Consider the following 10,912-nt stretch of genomic DNA (forward strand, 5'->3'; position numbering starts at 1 on the left):
TTCACAAAGCACTTGACACATGTTTTCATTTATCATTTGATCCTTAAAAAAGCCTGTGAGGCAGGAGCTCTTATTATACCTATTTTACAGGTGAGGAAATGGGTGTCCATTAGAGTTTAAATGCTTTGCTCAAAGTCACAGCACTAGGAAATATCTGAGTAGAGATTTGAACGCAACATTTTCTAACGTCAAGCCCAACATTCTAGTAGTATGCCCTTATTCAGCAACATTCAATCTTTTTTAAAAAATTTTTTGTCCTTGTCTAGGCTAAACTATAATTTCCAAAGTAGACCTCATGTCTAGATCAAGTAGGTGGTAACCTTCAAGAAATGATTAAGGGTCGTTGGGAGGGAATAAAGTTTCCTACCCTACCCCCAGATCTCCTTATTAGCTCTGCTATGGTACTGACACTTCGACCTTTAAATTCTAGGATTTTGTAGCGTTAATGGTGGTTTCTAAAATTCAAGGAAAATACATTTAGCTCTCTTTAGCCATTAGCATCTGTTTGAATAAGTTTGTTTAGCAAAGGACAGCATGAAAAACAAGTTTTTATATATAGCTCAGGTGCCAGTTTTTAGGCCTTTCTGATCACTAGTCTCCCCTCTCCTACCCCACCTAGTTATTAGCAGTCTCTTCCTCTTGAAATTATTTTGTGTATATTTTTAATCTATTACCTTATGTGCAGGTTGTCAGCCTTCAGTAGGACAGAAAGTCCTTGAAGGCAGACACTTTCATCCTAGTAGTGCATGTAGTAGGCACTTAACAGGTGTTTGTTGGATTGAACTGAAAAGGAAGGAAATGCCACGATGAAGAGAGCAGAAGGGGAAGAGAGTGACAAAGGTATATTTCACTGCCTTCATAATTTTACTGAGGGCTGCTGGCAGTCATCTTCATCTGGATGGGAACCAAGCACCTCCCTCTATTATATACCCCAATCCTAAAGGCTTCAGCTCAGGGCTAGTCATGTCATAGGCACCAAAATGTGAATGAATGAGTAAAGCAAAGGAATAATTTCCTCAATTAATAGAAAACTAGATATGTTCAAAATGCTGAACCGATAAAAAGCAGTCTGAAAGAATTCACCTCTTGTCTAAGAATAAACACAGTCATAGTTTCTCAACCTTTCTGGCAGAACACGCTGACATTTTACTTTCAATTGCCAATTAAAAAAAAGTTTTACTGATGCTTTTTGTTTCCCACATCAGTTACTTTCCAATAACTTCCTCTTACTCCCATAGTACCCTTCTATGCAACAAAGAAAAACAACCAACCAAAGCCAACCAACAGCAACACATCTGACAGCATGAGTGACATTGAATGTTTACAATATATATCTTCCTACTTCTCTATATGGAAGAGTGAAGTATGTTTCATTGTAGGCCCCACTGGAACAAAGATACATTTTGTATAGACAATTTATATCTATCTATATCTATATCAAAACATAGATATAAAATTTCTAGAGAATGTAATCTTTAAACTCTTCCCTACTCGCTGAATAAATACCATTTTCAGGACCTATAATAGTTCAAGTTCTGCATTTGATCTGGACTATGTGACCTGGAACAAATCATTTAACCTCTTGGTGCTTGGTCTAGACAAATATTTAAGAGTAGAAGTGGCAGGTCTACATTAGCAATTTAATGTTCTGCCTTTCAAAGTTCCTTACATCAATGAAATCACAGGTCTAACCTATCACTGTCTCACACCACTGACCAATGCACTCAATCATGCAAGCACTCATGTGCAGACTTGCACACACACACACACACACACATGCACACACACGCACTTATCATGTTCTCAGAATCAAAGAGAACCTCTGAATTTATGACTTTGATCACTTGCCTTTGACCTAAGAAATAAACCTTCTCTCTCCAATAAGTATTTTCTTAGCTTCTCATTTAAAATTACATGTTCAGAAAGCTATAAATATAATGATAATCATATGCTTCTACAAGCTTAGCAATAAGAAATCTGCAGTTATGATAGAAGCTGGACAATGTAAATTGAACAGATGGAGCTTAGTCAAGTTAACATAAACCAGACGAGCACAGAGACAAGTTTTCTGAGGGTCAATGCTGAAGGGTGCTGATGGTTTTCAGTCACTTTTTGGAGCTAGGCTGAAGGACCAAAGGCCTATTGAACTCTTCTCCAGAGTTGGAATGCTCCAGCTAACTCATCTAAAGCTATGTGCTGTTCTTTTTTTCTTATTGTTTGGGACCGATATCTTATTCGTGAAAGATATTCTGGCTTTTAGAGAAATATGGGAATTAGAGATGGAATATAGTCAATACATTAAGAATATTTCCCTAATATTGTTCCTTTCCCTTAAACTAATCCCAACCTACACGTGTGCCCCCATTAGGTACCACCATCTCTGCTACCTCATCCTAGACCCCAATGATTCTTAACCTGGTTCTTGCAACAACCCCATGGCATTTCTTGGTATTATGAGAATGCCATAAAACTTTCCCCTCTCAAATTTCAAAATGACTTTTAACTGAATTTTACTTAAAGAATACATAAAAAAGCATTGCATTCTTAGGAGAATGAAAGCTTTAGACTGGTAATGAACTCAGAGTCTATCTAGTCTAAATTCCACAGATGAAGAAACTGAGGACCAGAGAACTTAAGTGACTTGCTACCACAGGTAGTAAGTAGCAGAATTGGGACTTGAATCCTGGTCTTCTACCTCCAAATATACTGCTCTTTGCATAATACCACACCATCTCTGCAAAGAATTATTTTTTAAAAAGTCAGACAAAAGGATGGAATGTCACAACCCCACTAGGATTAAGAATTGTGTATAGGGGCAGCTAGGTGGCACAGTGAGTAGAGCACAAGCCCTAGGGTCAGGAGGACCTGAGACACTTGACACATGTACTAGTTGTGTGACCTTGGGCAAGTCACTTAACCCCAATTGCCCTGCCCCACCCCGAAAAAAGAATTGCGTATGTAGAGATAGAAGGAGGGGTGCGCTGGAGCCACTCAAAGTGCTAATTGTTAAATTTTCAGTGTGAACATTTACACCTCAGAAATAAACAAAAGCTGTTAATTGAGACTGGATTTTTTGTTTTGTTGATTGTCTAGACTTAAGAAAGTGATGGATAGTATGGCAGGAACTAGGCATAGACCAACATCTTGCACTGTATACCAAGATAAAGTCAAAATGGGTGATACCATAAGCAAATTAGTAGAGCAAAGAATACTTTATTTGTCAGGTCTATGGAGAACAGAAGAATTTATGAACAAACAAGAGATAAAGAACATTATGAAATACAAAATAGATAATTTTGATTACATTAAATTAAAAAGGTTTTGCACAAATAAAGCCAATGCAACCAAGATTAGAAAGAAAGCAAAAAGCTGGGAAACAATTTTTACTGCCATTGTTTCTGATAAAGGCTTCATTTCTAAAATATATAGAGAACTGAATCAAATATATAAGAATTCAAGTCATTCCCCAATTGATAAATGGTCAAAGGATATGAACAGGCAGCTTTCAGAGAAAGAAATTAAAGTTATATACAGTCATGAAAAAAATGCTCTAAATCACTACTGATTAGAGAAATGCAAATTAAAACAACTCTGAGAATTCAGAATCCACCTATCTATTGGCTAATATGACAAAAAAGGAAAATGATAAATGTTGGAGAAGACGTGGGAAAACTGAAACACTAATTCACTGCTGGTGGAGTTGTGAACTAATCCAACCATTCTGGAGAGCAATTTGGAGCTAGGCCCAAAGGGCAACCAAGATCATAAAAAAGTGAAAAAACCTACATGTACAAAAATATTTATAGCAGCTCTTCTTGTGGTGGCCAGGAATTGGAAATTGAGGGGATGACCATCATTGGGAATGGCTGAACAAGTTGTGGTACATTAATGTAATGGAATACTATAGTGCTATAAGAAATGATGAGCAGGCAAATTTCAGAAAAACCTGGAAAAACTTATATGAACTGATGCTGAGTGAAGTGAGCAGAACCAGGAGAACCCTGTACACAGTAAGAGCCACATTGTGCGATGATCAGCTTTCATAGACTTAACTTTTCTCAGCAATATAATGATCTTAGATGATTCCAAAAGACTCACGATGGAAAATGCTATTCACACTTGTAAAAACAATGTTGCTAACAGCCACTGTGGAGGTGAAAGAGCAACAAGCAAACAACAAAAGCACACAGGAGGGCTGCCAGCACAGGTTCTTTGATCTGCTTTTCTAAGGAAAGCAACTTTAAGGGGTTTACAATCTCACTTTAAGCAAACATACATATATCATTCACTTAGTTCAGGGGGAAAAGCTAGCACCCTGAACTTCAGAGCAAATACCAACAGAAATTACAAACAGAGACAATATAAACAGATCAATATTTCTGTCTAACCAAATCACAATATATATAGTCACCATCGAAGCACCAAGATCTGGGTTTTCCAAACCTTGGGGGCGGGGGTAGGGTCCTTAACAATGGCTACCCAGAATCTTGTCTGGTCAAATCACATGACACTCTTCCAGTGAGTGAGAGCCCCAAACAAAACACTAATTTCTGAGTTTATATACCCTGTTCAGGGTCAAAGGGCATCACAACCATGCAACTCAAACCTATGTGAGCTAGGCTTTCCCTTAACATAAGCAGGTCATCAAAGACTCCCGATTTAATCAAAGAAACAAAGGCCAGACTCATCAAAGGCACTTGATTACCTAAGTGCTCCAAAAAAGAAAACAGTATAAAAAAAAACAAAAAAACGTCCTTCCCTGATTACCATTACAACATCCAGAGAAAGAACTATGGAGTCTGAATGCAGACTGAAGCATACTATTTTCACCTTTTTTCTTTATTTGTTTTTTCTTTCTCATAGTTTTTCCTTTTCTTCTGATTCTTCTTCAATAACAAATAATGTGGAAATATGTTTATTATGTTTGTACATGTATAGCCTATTATCAAATTGCATGCAGTCTTGGGGAGGAGAGAAGGGAGGGAGAAAGGGAGAAAAAAGTTTGGTACTCAAAATCTTATTAAAGTGAATGTTGAAAACTATATTTACATGTAATTGGGAAAAATAAAATACTATTAAGTGGGGGTGGGGAAGAAAGTGATGGAGAAAATGTTAATTCAGATTAAACTTAAATGCATGTCATACATACAGTTTTTTCTCAGTCAGCTGTTAAACATTTACCAGCAGACCCCTGGCTGGCAGAGAACATAAAAGCCATGAAAGTTTAGCCCCCTCACTTTACAGTTGAGAAAGCTAAGACCCAGAAAATGTAGGTAACTTACTTATATGAGTAGAAAAAGCAAAGTAGAATTTGAACCAAGATTTTTTGACTCCAAATTCACTGCGATGTACCGTGCTTCCTCTTTGAGGGAAAAGGAGCTTTTTAAAAAATAAAAGGATGGAATGTCACACACAGCTCCACAAGGAAGAGGAAGCACTGCACTATTGTATCCTGGGATTATCTTTTGGTATCTAGAAGTGCATTCATCCATGTGTAAGGATTTCTTACATCCATGGACCAGGATTTCTTAAACTTTTTCTTCTCACAACCTTTTTCATGTTTAGGCAACATTCTCTGGTGTTGTGTGTCCTGAGGACATGTGCAGCACAAAGTGCACATGCTTTGTGTTCAGAACTAAGGCTGCAGTGAAGTTGCATAATGTAAGGTGGGCAAGTGCTGCCAGAAACATCTAGGATTCATTACGAGTTTGATTTTAATTAATTTTTAGTTGTTGTGAGTTCAGAAACCTCTTTTTTCATGACTCCATATGGGATCACAACCCAGAGTTTAAGAAGCACTGTGACTAGATCATACCTCACCTTGGGAAATACTGATCTAGTCAGTGCTTCCAAAGTCAAAGGATACACTTCCCTCATAATATGTTAGCATTATGTGTCAGAGATGTGCTAGTGTAGTTCCAAAGATTGCATTCCTAAGAGCAAAGTTTCATCTTGATTAATTTCCCTGACTGAATTATAATGTCTAGAAGGTATCCTGCGAGGTCACCTTGCCCTGGCTGCAGGTAGGACTTTCAGGTCCACGTCAAAATCATGCCAAGTTGATGATAAATGCAATGCTCAATGGTACAAAAGGCCATGTTGTGGATTAGACAAGTGTCTAGCATTTTTAAGACATCCAAGACTTGAATAGTTATTGAGTCCCTAGTATATTAAAAAGCACCATGATTAGACCTAGGGTGAGGATACAAAACCAAATAAGGCAGCAACACCTGCCCTCAAAGATCTTATAATCTGACCAGTAATCAAAGCAATTCAAGGTGTCATAAATGTGGGACCTTCCTTTATTTCCATGATTTCTCATCTTGGGTAATTCTTTTCCATGCCCTTCCATAAAACATGACAGATTTAGAAAGGAAAGGAACCTCAGAGGTCTAAATGCCTCATCCCACAGATGAGGGAAGTTTTGACACGCCAAAGATCATACAAATAGCAAGTGTCAGAGGTGGGGTCCTGTGACTGCAGAACCAGTGCTCTTGCCATACCACACTGCACCCACCACAGTACCTCCCTATGAGATATATCACAAGCTCCTTGGGAACTCGCTCCCACAGAAAGCCTTCCCAACCCCTCAACTCCATTGCCATCCCTCTTTTAATGATTTTCTATTTATCCTGTATATTACTTGCTTTCTGTATAATTGTTTGTATGTTGTCTCCCCCACTAGATTGTAAGCTCCTTGAGGGAAGAGACTGTCTTTTGTCTCTTTTTGTTTCCTCAGCACTTAGCACAGTGCCCGGCACATAGAAGGCACTTAATAAATATTTATTAAGTTGAATAAGTAAGCTGTGTATAGTTCTTCTTTGCAATTTCTGGGAGGGTTCATTCAACTCACTAGAGCTCTTCATTTGGTTCTTTTAATATTGAGAGGAGAGGGAAGAAGGGGGCAGAGGTAAGACAAGAATGTGAGACACTGTGATGGATGGCAAGTACAAGCTTAAGTCCAATTAAGTCATAGACTGGCTGGATGACCACGGACAAGATACTAAGGCTCTCCATAATGCCTAAGGAAACTGTCTATGACTCTAAGTTACAGAGGAGTGGCTGGTTTCCATCAGTGATGGGAATTTCCACACTTAAATTCCCTTTCCTAATGGAGTTGTTGGTCTGGACCACCTCCTCCCTGCCCCCAAAATGAGACAAGGATACAAATAGCTGTACTACAAAGTAGATCATAAGTATCACAGAAGAAAGACAAAGAATTCCAGTGGTTCAAAAGATTGATCATGCTTTTCAGATGGGGGTCAATGGAGAGGAATTAATTATAAGGAAAAGATACATGAAAGGGATAGAAATATGAAGTGAGTTGTGAAGGATGCTTTTGATAGGCAGAGAATGGGGGGCAAGAGAGGTAAAAAAAATGGCCCAAATGCAGAGAAGCACAGGGAATATTTGGGAAATGATGAATGCTTCAGTTTAGCTGGATGTACATGTGGAAAAAATATTGGGAGATGAGCCTGGAAAGAAAAGTTAAATATGAAGCTGAGACATTTCAAACTTATTCTGTAGACCCTAAGGAGACATTGAAGATTTTTAACCTAGGAAGTGACACAACCAGAAGTATCACAAGTTCCCTTGGCAATGATTTCCTGTCATTAAAATCAGAGTTTCTTCTGTTGAACATTTAAAAAGTCAATGATCTCTATATGCCCCCTGATTTCTGGCAGCTTCAATTGTAAAATAAATGGCATCTATGTGAATATTTTATCCAATATGAATGAAAAAAGGAACAGGATAAACCAAAACACCAGTTTTAAAAATGGTGGCTGTTACCATATTATTTTAGAATTTCTAATTTTAGAAATTAAAACCAGAGACATTGAGAGGTTTTATGGCAGTGGGGAGAGATGGGGAGGAGGAGCCCTGACAAAATGTCTAATAGATGGGTCCAGCAGACGAATGTTCTGAATCCATGCCAGCAGAGTAGATCAGAGAGGCATGTCTCTAATTATTTTTCTAACAGCCTCGCCAAATAATAGTTTTCTTTGTTTAAACACTAAAAATAAAATGTAAATAGAAGGGTATATGTGATTGGGCCATTTTGGAAATGTTTCAGTTTCCATTTCTGGACTGGTGTCAAAAGTTTTAGATGAAAGAGGATAATATTTCAGAAATCGGCTAGGCCTGGGCTGAGAGGGAATCATTCTTGGCTCTAATACAATGACAAAGGAAAGGAAGAAAAAAATCTCAGCAGCAAACAAGCTTCTTCAACTTTTGTCAGGAGCTGGATTTCTGTTCCTAATGTCCTCTCCTTTGAGGTATTCTACAGAAGACTCATCTCCTAAGACAATTCATTCTACTGAGATAGCAAGAAGAACTCTGAGTTTTCTCGTGGGCTAAGAAAACTCCTATATTAATTATACTATATTAATTTTTCTCAGCTTAACCAAGAAATAGATTAGTGTACAGGTCAGATAATAATATGTGTCCATTAATATATTTAGAAAAAGTTTTAGTTGAAGCTGTTTGACTCCATTGGTTAGAAGGAAGTTAGAATAGGTCCCAGACTCTGAATTTAATCTCTACTTAGACATTAATGTCATAATGAGAAAAAACCCTATCTTCTAGCCAGCATAGAATTATAACCCCAGATCACTTGTGCCACAGCACCAAAGAAAGAACTTTACTTTCCTGCACCAGACTCTGCTCCCCAACCTGGGGTTTGCTCCTCCTCTGAATCAAATGTGATACCACTCTCTGTTCTCCTGTCTCCAACAAGCAAAGAATGCATCAATGGTCTCTACTTTCCTGGTCTACTGGCCAGAGGTGCTAGGACATGTATATAGGAGCATGGTTTTATTTTTTCTTACTGGAGGCCTTATACCTAGTGTGCAAAAGAATAAAGAAATTTCTGAATTTGTGGCCAGGGTTGCCCCCCATTACTTGGGGATAAGGCAGGAGGGACACCCATGTTGGGAGAAAGTATTTTCCTAAACATGCCACGGCCAAAAGATACCACAAATAAAGGATATAACTTTAAAAAAATCTAATGTGTGCCACTGGCTACAGGGAGAAGAGGAGGTAGTTACCTTGGTACAGCACATCAAAAATACATTTCTTATTGATGATGGGTAAGTCATATCATCTCTTTAGAAAGGATAGAATTGTTTAAACAAAACTTCCCTCTCATTTTCTTTTTGAGCTAGCCAACATTCTCATAGTGAAGTTCCTTTCTGGAGGAGCAATAGGAATACAAAGTAAAATTTCTAGAAAATTATTGAGACATCATCTAGTCCATCCTCCTATATCTTGGGCATGATATTTTTAAGGCTGTCTACCTTTGTATAAAGTTCTCCAGAAAATATTTTACAACCTCCTATGTAACAGTCTCAGAGTTTCACAATTATAATTTGAATATTACTTTGATCTGACTTCTACTCAGTGGGTCCTATGTTGTAACTGACCCTAAATAACTGGATATTGGTATACCCCTAACAACTGAGAGGATACCAGCCATAGTATCTCCAAACATGGTTTTCATGAAAGAAGGTATCATGGTTCCAACAATTTTCCCAGGAGATCCAAGAAAAATCCTCAGCATGGTTCCAGCAATCCAAAGTCAGGTCAGGCATCCAACCTTCCATCTCTTATGGGGGCTCCTGGAGGTTCAGGTGTTAGACAGGAAATTCCTGAACTTTGGCAGAGCTATAGGGGATTTCAAAGCATCCCAAAGTGGCAGGGAATTCCCACTCCTGAACTTCTTGGGAGTGGACCTGGGCCCAGTGGTCTCTGAAATTCCCAAGTGACTTTGCGCTGTAGTCAATTTTTGTTTTTGGAATGGGTTTTCTCAATTAGCAGTGGCTAAGTTTAGGCAGATCCTTGCAAGCATCAGGCAGAAATCAGCCCATAGGAGTACTATACAATTACTTGTTGGGTGTGAATGTAAACACTAGGGTTTAAGCACCACTTAATTTGGGGGGATTTGAGCCCTCAGACCCTACTGTTGATTTGGGGAGTACCTATGGCCTACAGTGAGGACTCTACTGAAAAGGCTTTGCATTCTGCTGTTGACTCCTTATAGGGATATAAACATTGGAAAAAATATTCAAGAAAGAAGACTATGTAGCTACTACAATGAGTAAGCTGGTTAATACTGTGGAACTTGAGGTGGAACAGGGGCTGGGCATGAGGCCGGGGGGCGGGGGTGTATGCCATAGCAGAGTCTCAGCATGCAGGAGGCAGTGGACACCATGGTGAAAGGGCTGGAGTGGAAGAATATCTGCAAGATGCAGGGTACCATGTTCCGGTGCAGTGCCACCTGCTGTGAAGATACCCAGGCCTCCATGCAGCAGGTTCATCCGTGCATTGAACGCTGCCATGCTCCCTTGGCCCAGGCACAGGCCCTTGTGACCAGCGAACTGGAGAAATTCCAGGATTGCCTGGCTTGGTGCACCATGCACTGCAATGACAAAGCCAAAGACTTGATGGATGCTGGGAGCAAGGAGCAGCAGGCGAAGAGGCAGCTAGAGTCCTGTGTGACCAGACGTGTTGATGACCACATGCCCCTCATCCCCACCATGACCAAGAAGATGAAGGATTCCCTGGCATCTACTGCAAAATAAAGTCATTGTCAGTAGTCATCTGGGGTGGGAGAATAGGTCTACTTGTAAAAATGTATGGAAATTTTTACCTTTCAGTGAAAATATAAGAATGAAGAAATTGAGGCTTGTAGCAAATTTAAGAATAACTTAGTGGGAATTTCACATCTGCCTCTGGACTTTGTTGGTTCCATTTTATGTTTTAGTCCATAGGTGAAGAAATGGAAGAAACTGGTGCTCAGATATAGATTGGAGGTAGCATGGAGGGCCAATAGTACTCAGGACCATCCCCTCAGTGAAGGTGACCCCTACTCTATCTGTTGGAGCCTTTAATGGCTTTCAGGTGGTTTGGAGGT

At 39.1% G+C, this 10,912-nt stretch overlaps 1 protein-coding gene across 1 annotated transcript; it reads left to right on the forward strand.

The window, feature by feature from the left end:
* Positions 1-10,092: 10,092 nt before the first annotated feature.
* On the forward strand, positions 10,093-10,580 carry LOC118841501 (protein FAM136A-like). Its single transcript, XM_036748961.1, has 2 exons — positions 10,093-10,104; positions 10,176-10,580. The coding sequence occupies exons 1-2, from the start codon at positions 10,093-10,095 to the stop codon at positions 10,578-10,580; spliced, it is 417 nt and encodes a 138-aa protein (XP_036604856.1).
* The last annotated feature ends 332 nt before the right edge of the window (positions 10,581-10,912 follow it).

Source organism: Trichosurus vulpecula, chromosome 1 (genome assembly GCF_011100635.1).
Source record: "Trichosurus vulpecula isolate mTriVul1 chromosome 1, mTriVul1.pri, whole genome shotgun sequence".
Lineage (NCBI taxonomy): Eukaryota > Metazoa > Chordata > Mammalia > Diprotodontia > Phalangeridae > Trichosurus > Trichosurus vulpecula.